This window comes from Prionailurus viverrinus, chromosome B4 (assembly GCF_022837055.1).
Source record: "Prionailurus viverrinus isolate Anna chromosome B4, UM_Priviv_1.0, whole genome shotgun sequence".
Classification (NCBI taxonomy): Eukaryota; Metazoa; Chordata; class Mammalia; order Carnivora; family Felidae; genus Prionailurus; species Prionailurus viverrinus.
This window is the reverse complement of record NC_062567.1, coordinates 59,424,699-59,436,783: the sequence shown is the minus strand read 5'-3', so window position 1 is coordinate 59,436,783 and position 12,085 is coordinate 59,424,699. Positions and strand designations below refer to the sequence as shown.

General features: G+C 39.6%; 1 protein-coding gene across 1 annotated transcript in view; it reads right to left on the bottom strand.

Moving 5' to 3' along the window:
• FAR2 (fatty acyl-CoA reductase 2) overlaps positions 1 to 12,085 on the bottom strand; it is a 154,609-nt gene that overhangs the window by 13,082 nt on the left and 129,442 nt on the right. Inside the window, exons 5-8 of the mRNA XM_047865882.1 lie at positions 6,230 to 6,407; positions 4,867 to 4,911; positions 2,090 to 2,208; positions 1,157 to 1,224 (exon numbers count right to left, since the gene is read on the bottom strand). Coding sequence (XP_047721838.1) covers positions 1,157 to 1,224; positions 2,090 to 2,208; positions 4,867 to 4,911; positions 6,230 to 6,407 — 410 coding nt within the window. The remainder of the gene's footprint in view (positions 1 to 1,156; positions 1,225 to 2,089; positions 2,209 to 4,866; positions 4,912 to 6,229; positions 6,408 to 12,085) is intronic.

Below are 12,085 nucleotides of genomic sequence, written 5' to 3'. Positions count from 1 at the left end.
GGGGAGAGTCAAGAGACGCATCTTCTACTTCTATTTTGGGTACCAGCCTCCATATGAATTTGAATAGATCTTTTATTCTCCCGGGGCCGCATATGTAAAATAAAGCAAGGCCACTAGATTATTTTTAAGATTACTTTCAACTGTGATATTGTATAATTTGATAAATAAGAGATAATAAGTTTCAGCACGGAGGAAGACTTGTAAATTTCAGAAATGTAATTTCCATGTTTTATTTAAGAGCCTAAGATATCTGGTTTGCTTCTACGAATGCCACTTTTATAAGTGATATCATAATTCTGTTACTGACGTAGAGGAGATTTATTTCCAAATATGTTCAGAGTTATTTAGATACATGATCTAAAGAACTGGATATATGATCTGAAGAACTTTGATGATAGTAGATCATTTCATTTTTACTGAAGTAACAACTTTGCAAACAATAGCATAGCAGAGTGTTCTGAATTGGGAATCAGATTCTAACAAATGAAGTTCATTTGATTTTTTCTATATCTAGTATCTAAACAAAGTTAGATGTTCTAAAAGTTTCAGATATTTGCAAGACAACTCCTAAATTGACAAAGGAGGACAAGATTGGTTAGCTAATTTTCTTTTACATGCAGGATTAATTACTTCAACAAGATACTTTCAAGGTCACATGTAAGGCTCACTGTATAAATCAATGAAGAGTATTGCTGACTCAGTAACAAAAGTTAGTAGTATTGAACTTTTCTAAATCTACTTGGTCATTGATCATTTCACAGTCTCAGTGAGGGAGCAAGGAGGCAAGGGATATGCACATGGGAGCAGCTGCCCCAGCAGGAATATTTCATCATGGACATTACTTATCATTGCTGACTTTTGCTCAGTTTTCTTGATTTTTAAAATCTTTGTAGCCAATGAACCCCTTATTGCTTACAATCATGTAGATATTCCACTGACTCCCTTTGATGTACCATAGTACATTCTAGTTAACTCTTACACATTTATAATTTCTAATTATTTTATCTTTTTTGCTTATTTTTTTTCTTTTTCTCCCATTTGACTCCAAGCTCCAGAACACATTTTGTCCATCCCCACCCCCTACCCCTGTGGTAGACATTCACAGTGTGAGGGCAGACACTAATAGGTAGGTAGTTACATCTCTATAGACACTTACCCATTTTGCCCCAGTTACAAGGATTGAAGTTACCAGACGTACAGTGGTAGATTAATGTTGACTTAGGTCTGAAAAATGAAATAAAAATTAAATAAATACAACTAAATGAAAGACTAATGGAAAAAATATAAGGAAAAATAACATTTAAACAAGATTGTTTCAGTAGTTTCCATAATGAAAGCAACACTTCCATCTTTTGTTCCTTCTTTGGGTAAAAAAGCAAAATGGAAGAGGACTAGGGAAATATGGGTGTTTGTGCATGTGCACACAGAGAGCTCACAAAGGTTGATGTATTTAAGCAGCAAATGGAGGTACCATGACAATGAGAAAGCGGGTCACATTCCTTACTTCTGGACATGGTTACTGGGCAAAATATAGGCTATGTTTTCTCCTAAATTCAGTTAAGCCCTGCTGGATTGAAAAACATCTAAATGGCTGACTTCAAATAAGAAAATTTTAATTCTGTTTGTCATTTACTATCAAAGCCAAATATATAAACAACCGTGGTTTTTTTTTTTTTTTTTTTTGGTACTAGGAAATAGCCCCCATATGGTGATCTGAGATTTTGGCATTTATCAGGAAGTGAGCAGTTCTATAAAATATAAAAGATGCCCTCATTTCACCCACTTTTATCTCCTTTGCCTTGAAAAAGGAAGCTGTATTTTAAATTACCGAATAGGAGGAAAAACTCTTTTTGGTTATCAATTTTATGGTTAAAGGATTTAAAGAGTTTGTTACTTTATGATCAAAATACACATCAGTATTTATAAAACACCTCCATGCATACATGATGGCATATTTGAAACTCTGTAAAATATTAAAACAAATCCTCTTTCACATTTGGGGCCTTCTGCAATCAAATGCATACAATAAGCCTAACATATTCACCCTCCTCCTCGTCAAAGCTCTGCAAGCTGGTTTATGCATGCACACCTGTGAACTGCTGTGTACCATCCTACGGCCAAGGTGAGATTGACAACTGTATCAACTGGAATTAAATCTGCCACTGCCATCGGAGTAGCTCTTATGGACCGGAGAAACCCTTTCCCGGCCTGCACAGGAAAAAAGAACATAAAATAGGTTTTAAGTAATAATTGGGGCTAATACTAATACCGCTAGTTACAACAGTTAGCACTGACTCGCTGCTGACTGGGTTATTGTGCCAAGGCTGACTTTTCTCAGCCTACCCAACCCCCTAGCCAAGTTCGCCTCAAATGCCAGCATTTCCATAGTAGTCCTAAGGTCCCTTTAGAGAGTGGAGTTCCTCAGATTTGTGAGAGGTTAGTATATCTAGTTAATAAACACCAACAGTTTTTTCACATTTAATAATTAATCCATGAGATATTTTAAGAATTAAGGTTTCCCAAATTTCCCGCTATTACTAGTTTACCATTTCTTAAATGATGTCATTTTCTGCTAGTGCCTAGTAGCTTACAAACAATAGTAGACACTAAAGGTTTAAGAAACACTTTTAAAAATTAGGGGCACCTGGGTGGCTCAGTTGGTGAAGCATCCAACTCTTGGTTTTTGGCTCAAGTCATGATCTCATGGTTCGTGAGTTCAAGCCCTGCATCAGGCTCTGTGCTGACACTGTGGAGCCTGCTTGGGATTCTCTCTCTCTCTCTCTCTCTCTCTCTCTGCCCCTTCTCCCCCTCCTCAAAATAAATAAACTTTTTAAAAAAATTAATAAATTTCTACCATTCCACAAAAACTTTTTTATTACTTAGGAAAGGGCCACCACTTTTTGTTAAGTGTTAAGTATCTTAGTTCACAGATCACTGATCTTATGTAGATGTAAGAATTGGGAATTATTAACATTAATAAATAAGTCATGCCAACAAATAAGTCAGTTAATAAATAGTCATGTTTCTTGATTTTATGAAGTTATTGATACCCTGCATATTTCTAGCATCGATTTGCAATGGTTAGCATTTTCTTAAGTTCCTCATTTTTATTTTCTTGTAACTGATTCCCCTTCCTTTGGATGTAAGAAATCAGTTTTAAAAAATTTAGAAAATCAGAATAAATATGATTTATAAATAATATAAAATTTTTTTTTCAACGTTTATTTATTTTTGGGACAGAGAGAGACAGAGCATGAACGGGGGAGGGGCAGAGAGAGAGGGAGACACAGAATCGGAAACAGGCTCCAGGCTCTGAGCCATCAGCCCAGAGCCTGACGCGGGGCTCGAACTCTGGGACCGCGAGATCGTGACCTGGCTGAAGTCGGACACTTAACCGACTGCGCCACCCAGGCGCCCCTGATTTATAAATAATATAAAGAAATTCATTTTAGGGTCATGTTAAAATAATTATGTTCTAAGTTACCAAATATTCACCCCAACTAAGCTTTAAAGAAGAGAGAATTGAAGACAGGTAGAGAACAAAAAGAGAGGGGCTGCTAGAAAAATAAAGAAATCAGAAAGAAGTTCACTGTCCCTGTCTTTGACAGGTAGTCACAATTCACTCTCTTATATGTTAGTTCACGTTGGATCTAGCTCTGAGAAGAACAGAAATAACCTGAAGCATGAGGTTTCTTTTTTTTTTTTTTTTAATTTTTTTTTTCAACGTTTATTTATTTTTGGGACAGAGAGAGACAGAGCATGAACGGGGGAGGGGCAGAGAGAGAGGGAGACACAGAATCGGAAACAGGCTCCAGGCTCTGAGCCATCAGTCCAGAGCCTGACGCGGGGCTCGAACTCACAGACCGCAAGATCGTGACCTGGCTGAAGTTGGACGCTTAACCGACTGCGCCACCCAGGCGCCCCTGAAGCATGAGGTTTCTAATAAGATTTAAATTCAGGGAGAGAATTGAATTCCTATTCATTGTCCTAAAGAGTAGAGTAATGGTTCTGGTCTTACAGTGTTTCAGCGTGAACTGTGAACTAGGTCACGGCTCATGTCAACCACATCAGCCTTCAATGCAGGGAGAAACCCACTGATGATGACTTACAGGCACCACTGACATTTCTACTTGTCTGTGAGAGGATCATTGGTGAAAAGTATTTACTAAACTCATCAATTTTTACATGTGAAAAATTTGCTCCAGTGGGTGGTTCTCTTTCTTGTATCTGTTGAGCACCAGTTATTGATGTATGGATATATACATACATATATACATACATATATGTATATATACATACATATATACATACATATATGTATATACACATACATATATGTATATATATACATACACATATATATACATATATACATGTATATACATATACACATACATATTATGTATATATATATATACATACATAAAATTTCTATCCACACACAAACTCTTATATGTGTATTATAATAAAAAATTTAATCTTTGGGAATGTGACGTTTATTGCATCCCCTTTGGTGTACTAATTCACACTATTAATAAAGAGCAAAAAGGAGGAAACACTCCCATCTTGTGGTAATCAAAGGGAAATACAGACATGGTCCTTGATGCTCAGATTTTTCCAAAAATAACTCCTAAATCGTAATTGATATCACAGGACCTCTGTTTTCCTGATAATAAAATCTACAAACAATAGAAGTAATTTCATCCTGCCTCTATTTTCCAATCAGCAAAACTGAGATTAAGTTGCTTCGATAATAATAAAGTAACATTTATGGTTTTGGATCAATGAAGCCAAAGCAACACTAAGCATTTCCTTACCATTCCTCCACTACATTTCAAGTAGTTGTTTCTACAGTGTTATACATACCGCAATAATGAGTCCACTAGGTCCATTTAAGTTATCAACCCAACCCTAAAAGAAAAAAAGATCTCTATTGGTTACACATGTCAGAAAATCATAATATATCTGTAACATCTGCAGTCTGATCTTAATAAATTTCAAAAAAGAGCACTGAGACCCTGGCTGATAGAACAGTCTAAGCCAGTTTTTCTAAGACCAGAAACAAAGATCAGTGGCAAAGCACTGGATATTTCTGCACTTGTGCAAGAATTAAGATTCTGCCAGCATTCTGGAGGAGTCATGGAGAATTTCAAATTGTTTTATGACCTCTTACAGGCTAAATTGCACCTTGTCTTAATATCATAACCTGCCAATCCATTTATTAACCATCATTTTTCTCCACCTCAGTCCTGATTTTAATTCTCCAGGGGAACACTACAAATCAAACATGATTTGTAGGAATTATCCAGTTCTCAAAAATGAGAAGTCATGTGTCCAAACTCCACTTGTATTAGCTTGCTTAGAGATGTTAACAGGGAGAATATGCTCAGGAGCAGTTAGAGGGAAATGTCTTTCTGAGTTTGTCTCCTAAGCCCTAAAAGCAAGTCAGTTGACCTTATTCTGTCTGTTTCTTTATATGTAAAAGTCAAAGTGTGTGTGGAAAATAGGAGACGAGACAGAAAAGAGAAGATGAAGGGATTGTTGAGTCTTCTACTAGGGACCAGGCACTACACTAAACAAACACTCCTCATACATTGTCTCATTTGGTTGACTCTCCAAAGTGGGTCCAGTATTGGGCTAAAACAGTATTAGCCCAGTTTTATAGATGAGACCACTTAAAAGGCTCCATTGTCAGTAAGTACTACAGCTCAAATTTGGGGGGCCCTAAAGCTTCACAAAATTGCTTCAAAAAAGATGCTATAATTTAGTGTACTTTCAAAAGGATATTGCAGTATACAGACACAAAAATTATTATTCCTACCCTGAGAACCTTCTGTGAACTTTGTGATTCTTATTTGCCCTGGCAGTTGTAATACTACCAGTTTGGACATCAAGAACATTCTGGTATATTTAAACTATAGAGGGAAAGCCAAGAACTAAAACTATCTCCCATGGAATTTTTACACTAGGGTTAACAAGAAGTGAATTTAAGATCTCCAGCCAAGTCTAGGCTCCCAGAGGAGCATCATACTGGACAGATCCTGAACCAAACATGGAATTTTGTCCTAGTACAATGGGTTCATGTTCGATTTGCTGCACTCAGCTACATATTCTGAGAAGAGAGAGGCAGAGAGAGAGAGAGGGAGAGAACATCAGAAAGTAATTGGGTGAGAAGGATGCTGGTTTGGAAGCAAAGCAAGGAATCTGGAATCCAGGTGAGTGGGCTTACCGGGAAAGGCTCCTGCCAGGTTGCTCCCACAATGGACGGCCTTATGATGGCAATGTTTAGGTTCCCACTCTCTTGTTGCACCACCATTTCTCCCAAGGCCTTGGTGTATGTGTAAGTATTGGGCCGATCCCCAATCAGCTTGGGTGTGATCTCATCAATAATAGCATCGTCTAACCACCTGAGGGTAGTCAGAGTACAAAAGAATTCTAGCAACATGTGTTAGACAATAGACCAAAAAAAGAAAGAAAAGAAAAAGAAAGAAGAAAGAAAGAGAGAAAAAGAAAAGTTCCCCAAAACAAGCCCTGTGAGACACAATCAAACAACACTTTCCATTTCTCGCTTGAGTTCTAGAATTCAGAACAGTTGCAAGATATTCAAGTTGAGTGGGTATCCAAATCCTGTGCGCTGAATGAACTCTTTGCTCTGCACGGCTAAGCCCAATCCCATCAGTTGAATCCTGCTTCCTCCCACTCAGATCGATAAATTCAGCAGCTATACAATCTACAGCTTTATTATGTTTGATCTCTAATTATCACCAATTACTTCCTCTCCAACCGGTTCACAAGTACATCCAGGAGCACATTTGTGAGCTCCAGTCACCCCCCAGGAGCATGGCACGTTCTGTATTCACAGAGTTGAGAGGCTCGCATCCAGGGTGCTTCCGTGGCAGCCCCGCTCATTCAGTGTTGTCCAATTAACACCGAGTGCACTGATCTTGCAACCTTCAGCTTTTTGCTTTTAAAATTCTGTTCAATGCCTTAACAAATAAAAGCAACTACATTTGGCAGACTTACAATGTGTTTTAGCAAATCTATGAAATGCATTTTGGAGCTCTATTTGCAGTCTATGGTAATAGCTTGATAATTATTTCCAGAGATTTTGCATGAATTTTGAAGTGCTCTAGTAACTATGAATAGTCTGTCAAGTGGAGTGATTATAGTACGCTGAAGCCACTTTAACAGAGTGATTATTGAATACCTGTACTTACAGAAAGACAAGTATCATGAATAACTGAGTTACCATGATATCAGCCTAATCTCTTTTTTAAAGATGTCAGAACTATTTTGATAATCCCAAAGTCTATCTGTGCTTCTCAGAGAAAGCAATAAAATCATCAATTAAATATTTAACGTTTCTCTTAATTGGAAGGTCTATTTGGTTAAACATTTGATATAATACAGTTTTAAAAATTAGGCTACCTAAGGGGTGTCTGAGTGGCTCAGCCGGTTAAGCATCTGACTCTTGGTATCGGCTCAGGTTATGATGGGTCGTGAGATGGAGCCCCTCATTGGGCTGAGCTGGTTGGGACTCTCTCTCTCCCTCTCTGCCCCTCTGCTGTTGCTCTCTCTCAAAATAAGTACACTTAAAAAAATTAGGCTACCTAAATATGCTAGTGTGATTTTTATAATCCATGTGTTTGGTACATTTATTCCTATCTTAAAGGACTGAGCTCAGTCATACTATTTTGATTATAGGGAAATCTTAGCTGTTACCGCTTTGCTCCCATGACAAATTATTGAGCATTTAAGATGTGCTTATGCCAATACTTCAGAAAAACAACTCTCAATTTAACACCTCTCATTGGATATTGGAGTGTCTGTAATGTTTTTGGTTTTCCTTGCTTTGCTGCTATTAGTGCTGAGTGTTTGCTAGTTACTCAAATGCCTTTTGATTTAAATTAAATAGGCAAAGGTCGAGAAGTTCCCAGAATAAAAACAACTCCAAATACTTAAAAACCAGAAGATTTTCCAATTATATAGCCACCTGATGGTTGGGCTAAAGCTTGTGGGATGATGCAGGCACCTCTCCATTTTATGTTAATGTTACCTTTACCTCATCTTATTTGATGGTCAACAGGGGGTTAACTGACCTAAGACCCTTTTGTTTCACCTGCAAACATACAGAGGCTTCAAAAACTGTGTTGGAGGAAATACAGCCTGATTTCAAGAAGGTTGTAAAGAAAAAAATCTATGAAAAATCAGAACCCGGCCATGAGCTAGGATTATACGTCACATGGCTGGCACCAGCTGTTGTCACTGATGTTAGTGTGCATGGCAAGGGTAATACTTGAAGGCTTTGGTGAGTTAGCTTATCTGCGAAAGTGCTGGTTGTGTAGGTTTCTAAGAACACAACTGCAGAAGTTGCAGTGCCCTGTAAATTGCCTCCCTCTACTAGTCATAGCTCTGCCTGTGTTCCATAATATCATTTTCTATTCTATAGTATCGATCTTTTTACTTGTGAAAAATGGCAATAATTTCATCTGTTCTAAATTCTTGGGATATCATGAGAACGAACAGGAATATTCGCAACTGCACTTAAAGCCATTTGATAAAACAAAGGAGCCAAGAAACCGAAGACATGTTGATTTTGGGGACAACAACCAAGGAGCATGTGTCTACAGTGGTAAATAGTTGGTTTTGAAATACCTTTTCTTGGGCGCCTGGGTGCCTCAGTCAGTTAGGCATCTGACTTTTGATTCCGGCTCAGGTCATGATCTCACGGTTCATGAGATGGAGCCTCGTGCCAGACTCTGGACTGACAGTACAGAGCCTGCTTGGGATTCCCTCTTTCTCTCTCTCTCTCTGCCCCTCCCCTGCTAGTTCTCTCTTTCTCGCTCTCTCAATATAAATAAACCTAAAAAATAATAAAATAACTTTTCTGTTTAATTTTGAAGTATTTTTTAAATGTTTACTTAGAAGAGAGAGCGCGAGACTGTATAAGTGGGGGAGGGGCAGAGAGCTGGGGGTACAGAGGATCTGAAGCAGGCTCTGAGCTGACCGACAGCAGAGAGCCTGACACGGGGCTTGAACTCATGAACCCTGAGATCAGGACCTGAGCTGAAGTCAGATGCTTAAATGACTGAGCCACCCAGGCGCCCCAAAATACCTTTTCTAATTTTTTTTTTTAATGTTTATTTATTTTTCACACAGAGAGAGACAGAGCATGAGGGGGGAAAAGGAAGAGAGGGAGGGAGACACAGAATCTGAAACACGCTCCAGGCTCTGAGCTGTCAGCACAGAGCCCGATGTGGGGCTTGAACCCACAAGCTGTGAGATCATGACCTGAGCCGAAGTCGGACGCCCAACCGACTGAGCCACCCAGGCGCCCCCCAAAATACCTTTTCTAATACAACCAAACAGTCCCTCACTTATCTCATCCAGGCACTTCCTGAGTTCAAAGCGGACACTGATGTAACAAGCACACATATATATTGTGTGATACCCTTTTGGGGACATATAATCAGTTCATGCTCTTTTTTACCAAAGTCTGATTTGCTGCTGGTTGTTCTCAATTTGTTTTTAAAATAGTAAATAAGACAGCATGGGAAAAAAAGACACTCTATAAATAAAAGTACATTTCTAAAATTAACCAAATGCTCTTCAGTGTACCTAAGATGTTTTGAACCCATAGGGCCTAGATTCTAAACTTCTACTTAAATTGCTGGGTTGCTTGGCTGGCTCAGTAGGTTGAGCATCCGACTCTTGATTTCAGCTCAGTTCACAATCTCGCAGTTCATGAGTTCAAGCCCTGTCAGGCTCTAGGCTGCTAGTGCACAGCCTGTATGGGATTCTCTTCCTCTCCCTCTCTTTCTGCTCCTCCCCCACTTTCTCTCTCTTTCTCAAAGTAAATAAACTTAAAAAAACTTAAAAAAATAAACTTCTACTTAATTTTGTTTCTAATGTTTATTTTTTGAAAGAGAGACAGAGTGAGAACCGGGCAGGGGCAGAGAGAGAGAGAGACACAGAATCGGAAGCAGGCTCCAGGCTCTGAGCTGTCAGCACAGAGCCCCACACAGGGCTCGGACTCACAAACCGTGAGGTCATGATGAGCCGAAGTTGGACACTTAACCGACTGAACCACCCAGGCGCCCCGATAAACATCTACTTAAATTTGCTTCAAAAGAAGCAAAAGGCTATTGATTCTCAGAAAGCAACGTACATACAATTTCCTCTAAATATTACTATCTTTTGCGGGGCTTGAGATTTATTGAAGCTTTTTCCTACTCTCAGTAATTTCACGTCTGATGTATTTACCAAGTGAAAGAGCAAGAGGAATGTGCATCTTTCCTCCTAGGTTTCTTACACAACAAGCAGGGCAAGACAAGGGTGTATCAGGTGAAGCTGTCTGTTGCCTCCTGGTGACGTTCCTTCTCCCCTCTCATCTGAATTATGTTCTTCCCTTGATCATTGCAACTATCATTCTGTATGCACTTGCTCATGTGTCAGTTTCCCCACTTTCTAAGGAGTCCAAGAGAGCAGGGATTTTGTTTCTTCTCCCTGTATCCAGTCCCCTTCTGCTTCCAGGTACCTTATTCAGTCAATGAGGGCTCTCCCCACATGGCAGTCTTGATTGGCCAGTGTGTGTTCTGCATAGTGTTTGGGGAGCTGAGATGGACGGTGATAAGAGCGAACGAGTGAACACAGAAGGAGGTGGGGTTGTAGGGAGATCGTGGGAAGGGAAGAAAGGAGACGGATTTGTAGAGTAGGAAGCAAAATTGGGAGTTAAAAATTCCAGTTGGCAGTGATGAAAAGTGTTGAAGAACTGAAAGGCTAAATGTCGACCAACTTCAACTTGGCAGAGTTGGCTTCAGAGTAAATGTAAACTTTTTACTGGGGAGACGGGTAGATCTGTGCCTAATGCTCCTGGTGAACTGGCCTCCGCATTTCCCGCTAAACTTTTCCTGAGTACCTATTCTGGCCTCCAGTGGTCGGATAATATGAAAAGTATTCATTTTGTTTAGGAAACAGTGTAACCCTGCTCTGGATTGTATTTAAAGCCCGGTAACATTAAAACTACACAGAATTTGCAGGGATTTTTTTTTTTTTTTTTGGTCAGCTGCTTAGATGCCATCATAAGGCCATGCAATCCTGACAATAAACCCACAAATATTAAAATTAGTGTTTTCCTTTTCCCTGGAATAAACTTTATTAGTGTTAACAATATGTTCTTCGGCACCAAGGCAAAACTACTTTCCGACCTCTGACTTCCCTTCATATTTGTCACAGCTGCTTGCTCTCAGTGTCTGATCAAAAAGCACATGGCAGATTAGCTGTGCTTCTAGAGGCCAGGTGACTTCAAGAGTGTGATGTTTAGTAGGTGCAAATCTATCTGGAACCTGTCATCAAGTAAAGCATCTAGGAATTGAAAGACACAGTGAGGAGAGTAGGGGAGCAGAGGTGATTTGATGGCTGGAACATGACTGACCCCATGTCCAATGGAGCTGTTGAATGAAAAAGCACTCCGAGGCATGATTTCCCAAACTTGCCTGCTCACCGGTAAGACTTAGGTGGGGCCTCTGACAGAAGTTCAGATCCCTGGGTACCGTCTTACAACCACTAAATCAGTCTTTAGGGGTGACAGTTTGATAATCTTTGTTTTTAACAAGTGGAGTGGTGAGTCTTAGGGTCAGGCAAAGTGGGAAATCGCCAATTTAAAAGAGCACCGCTCCACAAGTTTAAGACTTGAATGATTTGGTATTAGGTTTCGAAAAGGCATTGCTTCTTGGAGTAAAAATTTCAGTAGAATTGAACTTTAAGAAAATTAAATCCCTGGCACCGGAGACAGAAGCCGTCCGTGACAGATGTGGGTGTCCGGATCTGATGGCTGACCCGACAGGCATGTGCAAGCACATGTGTGAAGCAGTTGCCATGTCGTATTGGTTTTTCTCTCCCCAGATACAGGGGTGTTTTTTTTATATCTGTTGCCCCTCTCCAGTCCTAGGACCCCTCTCCTCCCCTCTCCATGGCCAGTGATGGCTCTCCCTGCCTTTGGTGACTGCCCATGTGGACCTATCCCCCTGCCCCCATGACCATATTAATGTGCCTAAAGCCCACTTTCATCAAAGTCTTTTTTTGA